Genomic DNA, 18,288 nt, shown 5'->3' with positions numbered 1-18,288 from the left:
GCTTTTCATTGCCTGCTGTAGCCTCATGCCGTTGATAATTGCTGATTCTTCCACCTGGGCAGTTTCCCACCCCAGGGGCAAGAGTGCATCTGAACCTCTGTCCGCTCCTCCGCCCTCTTTGACAGGGCCGTTTGGAGAATGAGGATGACTGGAAATCTTCGGTCGCCAGTGCCGATGAATTTTATTCAAAGTCTAAATGGTGGCGGGGTTCAAACCCGGAATCGAGGACCTTTTCATTACTACTCAAAGAGGGCACTCCTAGACGTCGGATACACTCTGTACGTAGACACTTAAATGAAGTTAGCTCTGTAGAGCTTGATTTATGGTGACTTACATGTACAGCTCGGCGGTGTTGACGTATAGGCGTAATCGGGGCAGGGCGCCTGCTGCACTGTCTGTGGAGCGGCGGTCCTCCAGCACTGCCAACCGTCCCATGTGTGAGGGCATTGTCCTTCCCCACCTGGAAGCAGATATTGTGTTGTTTAACCCTTTCCTGTCGTTACGTTCCGCTCTTTTGTCCTACGAAGTTCAGCTTTTCCTTTGCTAACTGAAACAGATTCTCTGTTATCTACAATGTAAGAGACAGATCGGAGAGAGAATCAGACACGTAAAATAATTATTTAACCACTCATTCTAATACCTTTAAATGAGCGAAATAAGGAAACAAGATGGAAATTGGTGAAAAGCCATGAAAAATGAGACAAAAGTAAAAACTAGTAAGAATCTAATTACAAAATGGATCCATTTTATGCTCAGTATACCACGACAGGGAGCTGGAAAGATAAAATATCAATAGTCACATTAAGCTTGTGATCTAAAATGACCTGAAAAAGCCCCAGTAGTACCTTATCATACAAAATACACTGCTGAGCTAAAACATTATGGTCACCCGAAAAAGCAGTGATTCTGCGTGGCAAAGATTCTACAAGCCATTGGTAGGTTTCTGGAGATATGGAGATATGCCAGCCCCAGATCGAATCCGCCCAGCGATTTAACAATGAGGGGTCGGAGTGCCGGTCAGCATGGACGTGGTTTTAGGCCGTTTCCCACGTCACACTAGGTGAACACCGGGCTGTTTCCCACACTCCGCCTCAGATACATGTTACGCAAACATTTAGAACACTTTCTCACATTTGCACACAGAATTTACTCTATACACAGACACTTGGGTACACTGATTCTGGACTAGGAGCTGAATAGGAGACTGGTGACCTTAGCTGTTTGGTCTCCTTAAATACACTACTGGCCATTAAAATTGCTACACCACGAGGATGACGTGCTACAGACGCGAAATTTAACCGACAGGAAGAAGATGCTGTGATATGCAAATGATTACCTTTTCAGAGCATTCACACAAAGTTAGCGCCGGTGGCGACGCCTACTACGTGCTGACATGAGGAAAGTTTCCAACCGATTTCTCATACACAAAAAGCAGTTGACCGGCGTTCCTGGTGAAACGTTGTTATGATGCCTCGTGTAAGGAGGAGAAATGCGTATCATCACATTTCCGACTTTGATAAAGGTCGAATTGAGTCTATCGCGATTGCGGTTTATCTTATCACGACATTGCTGCTCGCGTTGGTCGAGATCCAATGACTGTTAGCAGAATATGGAATCGGTGGGTTCAGGAGGGTAATACGGAACGTCGTGCTGGATCCCAACGGCCTCGTGCCACTAGCAGTCGAGATGACAGGCATCTTATCCGTATGGCTGTAACGGATCGTGCACCCACGTCTCTATCCCTGAGTCAACAGATGAGGACGTTTGCAAGACAACAACCATTTGCACGAACAGTTCGACGACGTTTGCAGTAGCATGGACTATCAGCTCGGAGACCATGGCTGCGGTTACCCTTGACGCTGCATCCCAGACAGAAGCGCCTGCGTTGGTGTACTCAATGACGAACCTGGGTGCACGAATGGCAAAACGTCATTTTTTCTGATGAATCCAGGTTCTGTTTACAGCATCAAAATGGTCGCATCCGTGTTTGGCGACATCGCGGTGAACGCACATTGGAAGCGTGTATTCGTCATCGCCATACTGGCGTATCACCCGTCGTGATGGTATGGGGTGCCATTGGTTACGCGTCTCGGTCACCTCTTGTTCCCATTGACGGCACTTTGAACAGTGGACATTACATTTCAAATGTGTTACGACTCGTGGCTCTACCCTTCATTCGATCCCTGCGAATCGCTACATATCAGCAGGATAATGCACGACCGCATGTTGCAGGTCCAGTACGGGCCTTTCTGGATACAGAAAATGTTCTGCCCTGGCTAGCACATTCTCCAGATCTCTCACCCATTGAAAACGTCTGGTCAATGGTGGCCGAGCAACTGGCTCGTCACAATACGCCAGTCAGTACTCTTGATGTTACTGTGGTATCATGTTTAAGCTGAATGGGCAGCTGTACCTATGCGCGCCATCCAAACTCTGTTTGACTCAATGTCCAGGCGTATCAAGGCCGTTATTACGGCCAGACATGGTTGTTCTAGGTATTGATTTCTCGGGATCTATGCACCCAAATTGCGTGAAAATGTAATCACATGTCAGTTCTAGTATAATATATTTGTCCAAAGAATACCCGTTTATCATCTGCATTTCTTCTTGGTGTAGCAATTTTAATGGCCAGTAGTGTATTTATTCAGCATCAGTGTCTTCTCACAGGTCCCGCAATTCCCGTAAATGATGGGCAGGTGGTTTGAGGGTATGGAATTGGATGCAGTAGCTTCCCAGATGGGTTCCATTGCGTTCAGATCATTTAAATTTCGCAGCTCAAGACGTCAACGTCATTTCACTGTCATGTTCCCCAAACCACTGTAGCGCCAATCTGGCCTTGTAACATAGAGAGTTATCCTGCTGGAAGATGCTATCGACTTTGAGAAATACATCAAGCATGAAGGGATGCAGTTGGTCCGCAGTAACGTTCTCGATATCTACAGCTGTCATTGTACCTTTGATTACTATGACTGATTCTATAAAAACCATGGTGAGTGTTCATCATTGCATAACACAGCTCCCATCAGTCTGCATCCGTGGTGTGTTGCAGGTTCCGAGCAGCTGTTTAAATGGACGACAGCGTATCTGGACTCAACCATCGGCTCGGTATAACAAGAAACGTGATTCACTAGATATAGCGACACATTTCTATTGACCCTCGTAGCAAACGTGATTGTTCAGTTTGCACTGCAGTCCTAATTGACGATGTTGTTTGGTGAACATGCGAACGTGCAGCGGTTCTCTGCTGTGGTGCTTCGTGTTCAACAATATGCGCTGAATGGTGCACTTTGAAACAGTTGTATTTGCACGTGCATTGTACTCTGTCGTCAGAGCTGCCACAGAGAACTGCGCATCCTGCTGTGCAGTGTGGGAAAGCGTGCGAATTCCACGTTTTGTATGAGTTCATCCATTATCCTGGGAAGATGCGGTCGAGGAACATTCAAAAATATGCGATACTGTTCCTGTCAGTATTGGAAACCTATTTCTTTGAGACACAGATACTTTTCTGAAAAGGAATAAGCTATTACCTTTAGTGATAGTGCACAATGAATAAACAGAAAACGTTCCGTCCTGGTCTTCCCAGTTGAACGGTGTACATTTAGATTCGACACTTAACGTATTAAGCTTCATTTCATTTGGCGTGGCATATTCAGTACTACATAACTCTGGTATAGAGCCAACAATGCACACCAAGTTTTCCACAAAATTGTGAACAACGTTGTCTGCTAAAGCAACGAACTGCAACCACCCATTTCTTAATGAGCAGTATGGGGATTAAGTGAGATATACTTGATCTGGTATATTTTTCTTCAGTGAGTTATTACTTCATACTGGAATTAATAACGATTAGCAATTAGTACACTGAAAAAAGAATTATACACAGTCCTTAAATAATTATATGTTATAGTAAAAAAGCACGATAGACTTCAAGACATTGGTCCATTATTATTCATAACACTTACCCTGATCAGAAACCGCGCTTGCACAACATGCCTCTGCTGCCCTATAACAGCTCACCCAGTTGTCAAAGAAACGGTCTTCAACAAATGAGGCTGCTATCATCTTACTAGCTCTTGGGTCATCTGGACTGAAGAATACTGGGACTGTTTTGTTTGCCTGAAACATTGGCACATCACATTGAAAGTTATTGAAAATACAAGATGTATCAAAGATTAAACAGTATGCAGACCAGCTTGAATAGATATTAAATGTTTTAAGTATTGGAGCTAAGGGGGTGGCATAATGACGTTTCACCTTGTTCATCACGTGAACTATGCATAATGGAATTGTAATAGTGCAAGTGGAAGGAGACTGTCACCATTAACAGGTTAAGCTACGTGGCTGCCTTCAGAACGATCCTCCACTTATAGTTAATACCTTTTTCAAACTACTGTTACTGTACAGTTGAAGGTGATTTCCTGAATATTTATTAAAGTATGTAAAGTATAGAAAACAAAGGGAGATCTTGAAATTGTGGCTTACTTCTCATTTCGATTAGTTCTAAGATATTTGAACTATTAAATTTTTCAATGTACTTACAAGTTCATTAGATTTTATAAAATTGTTATTATATATATATAATTGTCACACACACACACACACGTATATATATATATATATATATATATATATATATATATATAATCTGTGTGTGTGTGTGTGTGTGTGTGTGTGTGTGTGTGTGTGCGTCTGAGATCTGTAAAACACGTGGATCGATTTCAACCAAATTTGGCACAGAATCAACAGATCACATGAGCATCAGTGCTCTGATATTTATAACATCCTAGCTCCAACAGGAACAGCTATATGGGAAAAACGCGTTAGTATAGTGAACTATACATAATGGAATTGTAGTAGTGCAAGTAGAAGGAGACTGTCACCATTAACAGGTTAAGCTACATGGCTGCCATCAGAACGATCCTCCATTTATAGTTAATACCTTTTTCAAACTACTGTTACTGTACAGTTGTAGGTGATTTCCTGAACTTTTATTAATAAAGAATGTAAAGTATAGAAAACAAAGGGAGCTCTTAAAATTGTGGATTACTTCTCACTTCGATTAGTTCTAAACTATTTGAACTACTAAATTTTTCAATGTACTTACAAGTTCATTAGATTTCATAAAATTATTATATATATATATATATATATATATATATATATATATATATATATATATATATAAAATAAAATTGTCACACACACATACACTCACACACACACACACAAATATATATATATGAAATCTGTGTGTGTGTGTGTGTGTGTGTGTGTGTGTGTGTGTGTGTGTCTGAGATCTTCTGTCAAACCCCTGGATCGATTTCAACCAAATTTGGCACAGAATCAACAGATCTCATGAGCATCAGTGCTGCGATATTTATAACATCCTAGCTCCAACAGGAACAGCGATAAGGGAAAAACGCGTTTATCCCACTTCCTGGCATATAGGCTGGCCTGCATGACAGGCATGTTGTGCGGTCCTGTCGAATCAACCTGATTTGCAGTGCAGTCTACACATCAGGGATAAGAAACGGTTCTGCAGGCCTTGATATGTGAGCTGCTCTGCATGACAGGTGTGTTGTGTTGAAGAAGAATCAGTCTGCTTCATCGACCTGCCTTGCATAACACCTGAACATCAGAGGTAAATAAATGATTTTCAAGTCCTTGGTATATAGCCTGCCCTGCATGACAGGCATGTTGTGGGAGTTGTATTGGCTGCCTTATTGAACTGTGTTGCAGAGGCTAAATGTGATAATGAGTTTAGATGGGAACAGGTTGCGACTGATAGAGGAAATGGTAGATAGAGTGAGATGGAGGAGGAAATTGACAGAGAGGAGGGAGGAGGGGGAGATGGATGAAGTAGATGGAAGGTATAGAGGGATGGTGGACAGGTGGAAAAAAGAAGAGGGAAGGCTGAGCTGGAAAAAGAGAGAGGGAGGTTGATATGGCCAGAGGGGGGTGGGGGGTGGAGGAGGATGTGATAAGAGACTAGGGGGTGGAGTATATGAATAAAGAAAGGCGGAGGTGGAGATTAAGAGATAGAGAGATTGGGAAGGAGAAGGTAGACAGATAGCAGTGGAAGGATGAGATGGACAGACAAAGGGAGGAAGAGGTGGAAAGAGAGAAGGGGAGGAGGAAACGTGTTCATTATATGTGTCAAATGTATAAGAGGCCAATGCCTTGGGGAAAAGACAAGTATATCTACACTGGTGTCCAAAATTAAAGCAACAAACAGAAATTTTTCAAGGTTGCGTATATTTTTCCACAAAACAGTATAAACAGGTGATAGTAAAGTAGAAACAATCTAAATGATACAGAACGTAATCAACTGCAACATAAATAACGGTAGACAAAAATGTTCTTTTTTTTCGACTTAACACATTTGAATACACGTTCTGACAACTGCTTAATGTGATCAGTATGGGGTGTGACCACCTCTTGCACCAACACAGAACTGACAATGATGGGACGTGCTGTGAATAATGTCATCAGTTTCATGTTGAGGTAATAACACCCATTCTTCTTGCAGCGCTGCTCAAAAGTCTTGGAGAGTGGTTGGTGGATGCTGACATGATACAAACTGTCTCCCAAGTGCATCCCAGACATGCTCTATGGGATTCAAATCGAGAGAGTGAGCAGGCCACTACATCCGTGTAATACCCTCTGTGTCCAAAAAACATCAACCACCTGTGCTCTATGAGGTCGAGTATTATCACCCATCAATACGAAGTCTGGGTCCACAGCACCTCACAACAAACCTGCATGAGATGCCAAGATCTCCTCACAGTACCTGGCAGCAGTTAATCTTGCTGATTAGCCCATACAATTCCATGTAGAAGGTTTTGAGTGGTCAACATAATCCCTGGCCACGTAATTAGGGGTCCTCCTCTACATCGGTGTTTTTCCACAATGTTTGGGTTCCGAAATCGTGTTCCACGTGCCCTCCAGAGGAGAATCCGTCAAGAATCACTCTCCAGACCAAATCGGGACTCATCGGTAAAAAAAACATTGGCCCACTGTTCGACTGTCCAGATGGCATGTTGACTTATCCATTCTAGACCATCCCTTCTGTGAACACACGCCAGAGGTAAACAGTTAGCAGGTATCCAACAATCAAGGCCACTCTACTGAAGCCTTCTGTAGACCGTTTGCCTCGATGCAATACGTCCAGCTGATGCTTCGAGGTCAGATGCCAGTTGCAGTGCAGCAGTAAGGCGGTACCTCTCTTTCTGATGTCACAAGTGGTGATCCCTGTTCTGGCCTCTGGGATAAAGCTTAGGTCTCTATAAAATGTCACCCTATCCGAGAAATAAGAGAACTACTCATATTAATCCATAGGACCACGTCAGTTTGTGACTCTCCTGTTTCCATCCATCCTATGGTCCTTCATGGCAAAGAGTTTGTAGGCGCCTTCTCTCTGACGTCATCGTTGGCGTGGTTGTCCACTGATCGGAATGCCATCTTCCGTGCAGAACACGATCGTAATGACATCTTCGGCAATTTGTATGATTATATCCTGAATTAGTCACAGGATGGGGAAATAGCAGTTTTTTGATTTAATTTTGGACACCAGTGTATATAAAGTAACTTCACTTTAATTCTGTCTCACAGTTACAAATGTTGTACTCAGTTGTGTACGAAATGCTGAAAGTAATTTGAAATGAAATGAATAAATAAACACCTGCTTCATAACATAACCTTCACATCAGATTACAATGTCATGCATTGGCACCTGCCTACGCTCTTGTTTCTCAGAGAAGAACAGTGGCCCCTCCAGACAAAATCCTTTATTATCCCATAAATACTATAGTATGCTGGTGAAAGTGGTGTTCATTGTATAGCCATGATGTGGTTTCTCCTCTGTAGTAATCTGCTTTTTATTCTTTTCTTTCTTTCCATCTCATTTTAGTAATAACTGTTCCATTCAACGTATATTATCCAGTTCATCACAAAAGGGAATCATGTAAATATTCATTCACAGAATCCTCTCTTCAAATAATCACTTGAGCATTCTTAACTCATCTACAGACACAATTGGGACATTGGTAAATTCAGCATACTTTATTTCTTCCAGATGGCTTTGGCATACCTGGAATCAGGATACACCTTTTTGTTGTTTTGACATCTGCCTGATGCAAACATTATTTCTTTTTACTCACCCAGTAACGTTTTGACATCTTCTGTAGCTCAAATTTATTTCTGTAAAGTATAATATCAAGTTTATAATCATTTAAAAGGAATACCCTTTTTCTTATGGGTGAGGCAGAATACATCAACAGAACAGAAGAATTTATAGAAGAGATCATTAAAATAATCAGTGCTCTCACCATGAGAATGGAAGAAACATAAAGAAACTTCCAAAAATCCTCAAAATTACAATCACAAAAACTGGAGCCCAATACATGGCACAAATGAATCCCAAAGCACCCAACCTCAATAGTTTACCGAAGATACATACTGTCCAATTTCACCAACAGTTAACTTCAGAAATGCTCCATCATACCACCTAGCTAGATACACACATACTGTGCTACAAAAATTGTACACATTCACAAACAACAGAAACTTACAAATCACCAACAGACTGATGGAAAAGATTAAAGACATAAATGTACCTTAAGCACGAAAACTGATATCTTTTGACATCACATCCATATACACAAAAATGCCAGTAGGAGGAACAATCAGCACTGTTAAAGAACAACTGAGAAATAAGAGCACACAACAAATGCACACATAGATGAAACTGAGCTATCTCAAAGATCATAACAGAATAGAATTACTTCACTTTCAAGAAGAAGTTATATCTTTAAAAAGATGGCCTAACAATTAGCTCACAAATCAATGGTCTACTTGCGAACGTATTTCCGAACCACACTGAAAACAAAACATTCAAAGAAACTATACATCTAAAATAATACAAGATTATATACCGGTAGCAGTACGTGGACAACATCATTTTCTTGATAGACGAAACAGACTGGGTTTTCCAATTAACCCAAATTTTAAATCTTAAACATGAAAAACATCAAGCAGAGCTCCAAATCTGTGTAAGAGGATACACATTTTTTTTTTTTAAGAGGGCACATTTTATGTATCTGATGTAGTGATTACTTTCTGTTTTGATTCAACAAAGGTTTGCCCATGTGAGATACTTGATTCATGAATCTGTAATTCGCGCCACGTCTTGTTTCCTGACCGGCCAGCCTCTTGGGTTAGGGATGATCTCGAGGAAGAGGAAGAGATTTAAGTTTAATGTCCCGTCATTAGCGACGGAGCACAAGCTCGGATTAGAAACGGATGGAGAAGCAAATCGGGTGTTCCCTTTCGAAGGAACCACCCTGGCATTTGGGTTAAGCGATTTAGGGAAATCACGGAAAACCTTAATCAGCATGGTTTAATTTGAGTTTAAACAGTTGTCCTCCCGAATGAGAGTCCAGTTTACTAATCACTACGCTATCCCACTCGATGGGCTGATCTCGAGCTGGGGCTTGGATAGGGGGCGCGGTTGGTGGCGTTCGTGGCGCTGCGGGTGCCACTCCAATCGTGGATGAGACAGCGCGAGACGACAGCAAGATTAACTGACCAGCGGAAAGAGCTAGAAACAGTTGGGCACCGGAGTAGCGAGCGGCTGCGTGCAGCGGGCTTCATTCCGGTGGCAGCACTGCAAGACCGCCCTGAGTTGTCTTGTGCATTGCAATCCACTGTTTGTGATTCTGTGCGCACTGTAAGCACGGCCGTCCATGCTGTACAGTGGTTCTTCAAGGCGGCGCTCCAAGGAGCTGTTCACTGGACCTCATTAAAGATCAGCGTGGGGCCGGCCACTGAGTGGACACAGACAATCAAGTGGGGCAGTTGTTGTCCGTTCCTGGTCGAGAGGACGGCGATTTCACTGGAGGTGCGAACAAGGGCTTCAGATTACATGAGGAGCAATAATGGTGTGCTTTAATGGCCGACAGCAGTATTTAGGCCAGTCGAGTGATGCGACATGGTATGCAGTAAAGAGTACAGGCTGTACACTGAGTGCATCGTATGGTCGGCAATATTATACAGGGTGGTCCATTGATAGTGACTGGGCCAAATATCTCACGAAATAAGCATCAAACGAAAAAACTACAAATAAAAAATGGTTCAAATGGCTCTGAGCACTATGGGACTTAACTTCTAAGTTTATCAGTCCCCTAGAACTTAGAACTACTTAAACCTAACTAACCTAATGACATCACACACATACATGCCCGAGGCAGGATTCGAACCTGCGACCGTAGCGGTCGCGTGGTTCCAGACTGTAGCGCCTAGCACCGCTCCGCCACCAGGCTGGCCACTACAAAGAACGAAACTCATCTAGCTTGAAGGGGGAAACCAGATGGCGCTATGGTTGGCCCGCTAGATGGCGCTGCCATTGGTCAAACGGATGTAAACTGCGTTTTTTAAAATAGGAACCCCCATTTCTTATTAGATATTCGTGTAGTACGTAAAGAATATGAATGTTTTAGTTGGACCACTTTTTTCGCTTTGCGATAGATGGCGCAGTAATAGTCACAAACGTGTAAGTACGTGGTATCACATAACATTCCTCCAGTGCGGACGGTATTTGCATCGTGATACATTACCCGTGTTAAAATGGACCGTTTACCAATTGCGGAAAAGGTCGATATCGTGTTGATGTATGGCTATTGTGATCAAAATGCCCAACGGGCGTGCGCTATGTATGCTGCTCGGTATCCTGGACAACATCATCGCAAGTGTCCGGACCGTGCGCCGGATATTTACGTTATTTAAGGAAACAGGAAGTGTTCAGCCGCATGTGAAACGTCAACCACGACTTGCAACAAATGATGATGCCCAAGTAGGTGTTTTAGCTGCTGTCGCGGCTAATCGGCACATCAGTAGCAGACAAATTGAGCGAAAATTGGGAATCTCAAAAACGTCGGTGTTGAGAATGATACATCAACATCGATTGCACCCGTACCATATTCCTATGCGCCAGGAATTGCATGGCGACGACTTTGAACGTCGTTTACAGTTCTACCACTGGGCACAAGAGAAATTACGGGACGATGATAGATTTTTTGCACGTGTTCTATTTAGCGACGAAGCATCCTTCACCAACAGGGTAACGTAAACCGGCATAATATGCACTATTGGGCAAAGGAAAATCCACGATGGCTGCGAGAAGTGGAACGTCAGCGACCTTTGCGGGTTAATGTATGGTGCGGCATTATGGGAGGAAGGATAATTGGCCCCCATCTTATCGATGGTGCAATGTATGCTGATTTCTTACGTAATCTTCTACCGATGTTACTACAAGATGTTTCACTGCATTACAGAATGGCAATGTACTTCCAACATGATGAATGTCCGGCACATGGCTCGCGTGAGGCTGAAGCGGAATTGAATAGCATATTTCATGGCAGGTGGATTGGTCGTCGAAGCACCTTACCATGGACCGCACGCTCACCTGATCTAACGTCTCTGGATTTCTTTCTGTGGAGAAAGTTGAAGAATATTTGCTATCGTGATCCACCGACAACGCCTGACAACATGCGTCGGCGCATTGTCAATGCATGCGCGAACATTACGGAAGGCGAACTACTCGCTGTTGAGAGGAATGTCGTTACACGTAATGCCAAATGCATTGAGGTTGACGGACATCATTTTGAGCATTTATTGCATTAGTGTGGTATTTAAAGGTAATCACGCTGTAACAGCATGCGTTCTCAAAAATGATAAGTTCACAAAGGTGCATGTATCACATTGGAAGAACCGAAATAAAATGTTCAAACGTACCTACGTTCTGTATTTTAATTTAGAAAACCTACCTGTAACCAACTGTTCGTCTAAAATTGTGAGCCATATGTTTGTGACTATTGCAGCGCCATCTATCACAAAGCGAAAAAAATGGTCCAACGAAAACATTCATATTTCTTTACGTACTACACGAATATGCAATAAAAATGGGGGTTCCTATTTAAAAACACGCAGCTGATATCCGTTTGACATACGGCAGCGCCATCTAGCGGGCCCACTGTAGCGCCATCTCGTTTCCCCCTTCAAGCTAGACAAGTTTCGTTCTTTGTAGTTTCTTCGTTTGACGCTTATTTTGTGAGATATTTGGCCCTGTCACGATCAATGGACCACCCTGTATATGGAAGGTCTGCGGTTATAGTGCGGCGTGCTATAGTTGTTATCTGGTGGCATACTAGCCATGCAGATGTTTACTCGAAGCGAGAGCTATATTTACTATTTTTACATAGCCCAAAACCGGATTTCGTACACAATTTCCCAATACTGCTTTTGGTTGGTCAATGTAAACACTCCAAAATAGATTCTGGAAATCCGCTTTTTGCTACCGGTTTTCCATTTCCACAATCGGTTTTCGCTACCATGTAAAAGCACAACCGCTTTTGAAAAGAGCTTTGGCTGTCGGGTTACGATTTGTTTTCGAAAAATTTCGGCTCATATAGACGGGGTGACTTTTTGCACAGCGAATGAGAAGTAGAAATACTACACTGAGCATGAAGCTGTCTACTTCTAATGCAGTATTTAAATGAAGAGAATTGCGATTGTGGCGAATAAACCAGAAACTGGAACAGATGATTTTCAGACGCCATATTTGACCGGGCCAGCAACTCTGCTTCACGCCTTAACATGTAAACGCGACAGCAAAAAACAGTTTCCGAAATTCGGTTCAAAAATGGCTCTGAGCACTATGGGACTTAACATCTATGGTCATCAGTCCCCTAGAACTTAGAACTACTTAAACCTAACTAACCTAAGGACAGCACACAACACCCAGCCATCACGAGGCAGAGAAAATCCCTGACCCCGCCGGGAATCGAACCCGGGAACCCGGGCGTGGGAAGCGAGAACGCTACCGAAATTCGGGTTTCGTCTTTCGGAAGATGTGTCGCGTGTAAACGTAGTGACTGTAAGTCTGCAGTCTTTCGTCAGCGTTGTCGCTGAAGTTAAAAATCTTCTGATTTGTTAGGCCGCGTCATAGTTCTTCTAAACGGTCGACATATCGACCGCTGTGCTGGGATCTTCTTCAGGATCTTGTGGTGTCCACTGTTGTTTTAAATTAACAGCGGGCAACAAAAGATGCTGAAGAAGATCCCAGCACAGTGATCGATATGTCGATTGTGCAGAAGATATATGACGCAGCCTAATAACACAGAAGAATTTAACTTCAGAGAGCTGTATTGATTTGGTTATTTGTGTGCTGTGATCGTGATTGATTCTGTATGTCCCATTGTGCAGAAGGATATCGTGATATTCTTACACTGTGAGTGTTACTGATTTTGTTTAATCCACTGTATCGAAAATTATCTTGTTATTTTACCGCTTGAGACTGAACTATTTTGTATGTCATACTGTACAGAAAATTGTATTCGAAATTTTCGTAGACAGCCCTGTAGATGATATATGCTTGACATTGCCAAGTTAGAGGGCGATCCAGATTAATGTAGAAACAGAATACAACTTCAAACAGCCAAGATCGCTATTGCACAGTATTTATTGTTTTGACTGGTTTCAGCAAACTACGTTGGCATCATCAAATCTTCTGCAATACATTTTATTCCATCTCGACCAAATGCATCTTATACCGTATCATATCACAAAACGATATTTCATGTACATGAGACCAATAGTATATCAAAAAGTCAAGCATAAAATAAGTATTCCATAAAACGAAGTCTTTGTCTGCTGATCCACGAACATCAGCTTGTATAATCACTGGAATATGTGGGTTGTGTTATGTAATTGTCATTTAATGCTTGACTTACTGATAAACTATTTATCTATAATGTTATACGACATAGGATCCATTTGGTCAAGATTAAGTGAAATGTACTGTAGAAGATCTGATGATCGCAACGTAGTTGACTGGAACCGATCATCATAGTAAATGCTGTACAATAGCAATCTTGCCCGTTTGAAGCTGTACTTCTGTTTCTATATAGTCAGGTAAATGGTTGATAATGGCTTTAAATTAGAAACTAGTTGGTGATGGATGTATTTGTAGACTTATATGTAGTAAAGTGTTAAAGTAAGTAGCCCTAATGAAATCGGAGAGTTGCCTTCCAGTTGGCTGTCATGCAGTTAGTTGCAGAAAATTAAATGGATTGCCATTTTTGTGCCTGTGGACAGGGGCACATATTGTAAACTATTATTGTGAACAATTATTAGTCCGATCCTATCTGCTGGGACGAAGTCTATTTGAATTTTGTTTTCACTGTGCTGAAGGTATCTTATGTTGCTATCGTGTTACTGAGTCCTGCTTCCAAGAACTGTATTGGGCTGTGATTTTTTTTTTTTTTTGCCCTTTCTCTATTTCAGGTAAATAATTTATGTTTGACAAATCCTTTGTTAAACTGACCCGAAATCTCCACAAACTCCATCCTGAATCCCATTCCACCCAAATTAACCGCTTCGAACTTACCCTATTATACCATAAATTTCCACATATTTTTCCACTCTCGCTATTAGTTATTTTTACCTTTATTTAAATGTGGGAGATCAGAGCTATTGAGACCTCACTTAATTCTATACACGCTTGTTTTTTGAGTCATCAGCCTTCTGAATGGTTTGATGCAGCCCGCCACGAATTCCTCTCCTGTGCCATTCTTTTCATCTCACAGTAGCACTTGTAAACTAAGTCCTCAGTTATATGGTAGATACATGCTAACTTACAGTTTCTGCCCTCTACAACTCCATCTGGTACCATGGTAGTTATTCCCTGATGTCTTAACACATTTACTATCATCCTGCCCCTTGTTCTTGACAATGTTTTCCATATATTTCTTTCCTCGCCGATTTTGCGGAGAATCTCCTCATTTCTTACCTTATCAGTCCACTTAATTTTCAACATCCTTCTGTAGCACCAAGTCTCAGGATGCTTCGATTCACTTTTGTTCCGGTCTTCCCAAAGTCCAAGTTCACTGCCATACAATGCTGCGCTCCAAACGTACAATCTTAGAAACCTTTTTCTCCATTTTAGACATATTTTTGATACTAGTAGACTTCTATTGACTAGAAATGCCCTTTTTGCTAGTGTTAGTGTGCATTTTATGTCCTCCTTGTTCCTCCTGTCATGGGTTATTTTACTGCCTAGGTAGCAAAATTCATTAACTTCCTCTATTTCTTGACCCCAATTTTTATGTTAAGTTTCTCGCTGTTCTCATTTCTGCTACTTCTCATTAATTTCGTCTTTCTTAGATTACTCTCAGTCCATATTCCACCGAATAGGTCCTGTAATTCTTTTTTTCTTTCACTCGGGATAGCAATTTATTTGGCGAGTCTTATCATTGATATCCTGTCACCCTGAATTTTAATTCCACTCTTGAAGCTTTCTTTTATTTCCGTCACTGCTTTTCGGTGCATAGATAGAACAGAATTTCGTTCTGGAAACATCCCCCAGGCTGTGGCTAAGCCATGTCTCCGCTATATCCTTTCTTTCAGGAGTGCTAGTTCTGCAAGGTTCGCAGGAGAGTTTCTGTAAAGTTTGGAAGGTAGGAGACGAGTTACTGGCAGAAGTAAAGCTGTGAGGACGGGTTGTCAGTCGTGCTTGGGTAGCTCAGTTGGTAGAGCACTTACCCGCGAAAGGCAAAGGTTCCGAGTTCGAGTCTCGGTCCGGCACACAGTTTTGATCTGCCAGGAAGTTTCAATTTTCGTACTACTTCTCTACCATTCCACTCTCAAATGGCGCGTGGGAAGAAGGAACACCTAAATCTTTCCGTTCGAGCTCTGATTTCTCTTATTTTATTATGATGATCATTTCTCCCTACGTAGGTGGGTGTCAACAAAATATTTCCGCATTCGGAAGAAAAAGTTGGTGATTGAAATTTCGTAAACAGATCTCGCCGCAAATAAAACAGCCTTTGTTTCAGTGACTGCGACCCCAACTCGCATATCATATCAGTGACATTCTCACCCCTATTGTGCGATAACACAAAACGAGGTGCCCTTCTTTGCACTTTTTCGATGTCCTCCGTCAATGCTACCTAGTAAGGATCCCACACCGCACAACAATATTCCAGCAGAGGACGGACAAGTGTAATGTAGGCTGTCTCTTTAGGGGTTTGTCGCATCTTCTAAGTGTTAATTATGCCAACAGAGCGCAGTCTTTGTTTCGCCTTCCCCACAATATTATCTACGTGGTCTTTCCAATTTAAGTTGAATGTAATTGTAATTCCTAGGTATTTAGTCGAATTGACAGCTCTTAGATTTGTGCGATTTATCGTATACCCAAAATGTATCGGATTTCTTTTAGTACCCATGTGGATGACCTAGCACTTTTCTTTGTTTAGTGCCAATTTCCACTTTTCGCACCATACAGAAATTCTCTCTAGATCATTTTGTAATTGGAATTGATCGTCTGATGATTTTACCTGATGATAAATTACAGAGTCATCTGCAAACAATCCAAGGGGGCTGCTCAGATTATCACCTTGATCATTTATGTAATTGATTTGTGGAATCTATGTGTCTGGAGACCTCCTGCCAGACCTTCGAGAAAAATGTAACCCGAACAATTCCGGAAGGGAAGATAACAACGAGAACTATTGCACAATCGGCTTAACATTTTGTGCATCCAGGTTACTGAAAAGAATAATATACAGAAGAACTGAAAAGTAAAATTAGGATCATTCAGATGACGATCAGTTTTGCCGCAAGAATGGCAATCACCGAACAGACAGTTCTCATACTGCGCTTGATAACGCAAGTAAAAGTTAAGAAAAATCAAGATACACTCATAAGACCTGACGAACTGGAAAATGCGGCCGAGAAGGTAAAATAGAGCTAGATGTTCGAAATTCTGAGGGAAAAGGGTTGTAAGCTTGTACATTATGTACAAGAATGGAATGAAGTGTTCGGATTTGTAGCATTTCGCTACGATTGTTCAGTCAGCACATTGAAAGAATAATGCCCACAGTAAAATGTTCAGGGATAGGATTAAAATCCAGTGAGGAATGATATGAATGTTAAGATTCACTGATGATATTGTTATCTACAGTGAAACTGAAGAATTACTGGATCTGTTGAATGGAATGAACAGTTTAATGAGCACACCCTATGGACTGAGTGTAAACCGAAGAAACACGAAACTAGTGAGGAGTAGCAGAAATGAGATTAGCAATAAATTTAACATTAAAATTGGTCATCACGTAGCAGACAAACCGAAGAAGTTCAGCTACCTTGAAAGTAAAATTACACATACTGGCGAAAGGAGGATGTTATAAACAGCAGACTAGCACAGGCACAAAGAAGACTACTAGCATCAAAGACCGGCCCTAATTTGAGAAAGATACAGAGTATAATGGATATAAGTGTAGATATTTCTGTTGGTGACTCAACAACATTACATCAGTATTTACGTCATTTGCAGACTAATAATTATCCCTATTAGAAGTCCTATATGTTTAGGGTGGTTAGCATCTCCAAGTATAAGCGGCAAGACCAAGCCATTAATGTTTATATCCTCCTGCGTAACATGTCAGGTGCTGAAGTGGAGAGTGCACACAAAACGGTTAGTCTATATTAACAGGTGTAGTCCACTTATTGGTGAGTTACAGCTGTACAGAAAACATCAAGTCGTAAAGTTTGTGACGTGTTTGTGGGAAGACTGTTCGATGCAGAGAAAAAACAACCAACACACTTACATGTGCACATATTAAGGTACCACATATAAAAATATCTGCAATTATACACGTTACACTGTATATTTCTGTTTATATTTTAATCACTGCATTGTATGGATGAGAATGATGGACTGTGGGAAAACAGGATGAAAGGTATGTGCTAAGGTCTGATCAGGGTAGATCCAGAAAATAAAGTCGATAGTTGCCAACTGCAAAGTGGAAAGAGTATAATATCTTTGAGTAGGAGGATCTTTGATGGTTAAGAGAGCCAGGCGCGCGCAGGAAAAAACTCTGTCGTTTCAGCTAGGTGCCTGGAGGAAGTGGACGTGTGATGACAGCTTTAAGGTAGGATTTGCTCTACGCAGTTTTCAGATTGTACACTGAGCAAACTTTAGCACGTTAATGGGAGAAGCTGTAAAATGATTTCAAAATGGTTTTTGTTACATAATGTCCAGAGTTAGGATTTGTATATCCAAGTTTTGACGCAGTAAGCGTTTTGTAAAATTTTTTGTAAGAGTGAATCGTGCTACAAAAATATTGGAAATGGTAGTTTTTGTATATGACATAGATTTTATATATATATATATATATATATATATATATATATATATATATATATATATATATATATATATTGAGATGAACA

The 18,288-nt window shown here is 41.5% G+C and overlaps 1 protein-coding gene across 2 annotated transcripts in view; it reads right to left on the bottom strand.

Moving 5' to 3' along the window:
- The window catches only part of LOC126458917 (calcitonin gene-related peptide type 1 receptor-like), a 260,388-nt gene that overhangs the window by 92,841 nt on the left and 149,259 nt on the right, over positions 1-18,288 (bottom strand). For both annotated transcript variants that reach the window (XM_050095825.1, XM_050095826.1), the window contains 2 exons: positions 3,963-4,116; positions 335-460 (listed from right to left, as the gene is read on the bottom strand). In XM_050095825.1, the coding sequence (XP_049951782.1) occupies positions 335-460; positions 3,963-4,116 (280 nt within the window). The remainder of the gene's footprint in view (positions 1-334; positions 461-3,962; positions 4,117-18,288) is intronic.

The sequence above is a fragment of the Schistocerca serialis genome, chromosome 1 (genome assembly GCF_023864345.2).
Source record: "Schistocerca serialis cubense isolate TAMUIC-IGC-003099 chromosome 1, iqSchSeri2.2, whole genome shotgun sequence".
Taxonomy (NCBI): Eukaryota; Metazoa; Arthropoda; class Insecta; order Orthoptera; family Acrididae; genus Schistocerca; species Schistocerca serialis.
This window is presented reverse-complemented; position numbering and strand designations above follow the sequence as displayed.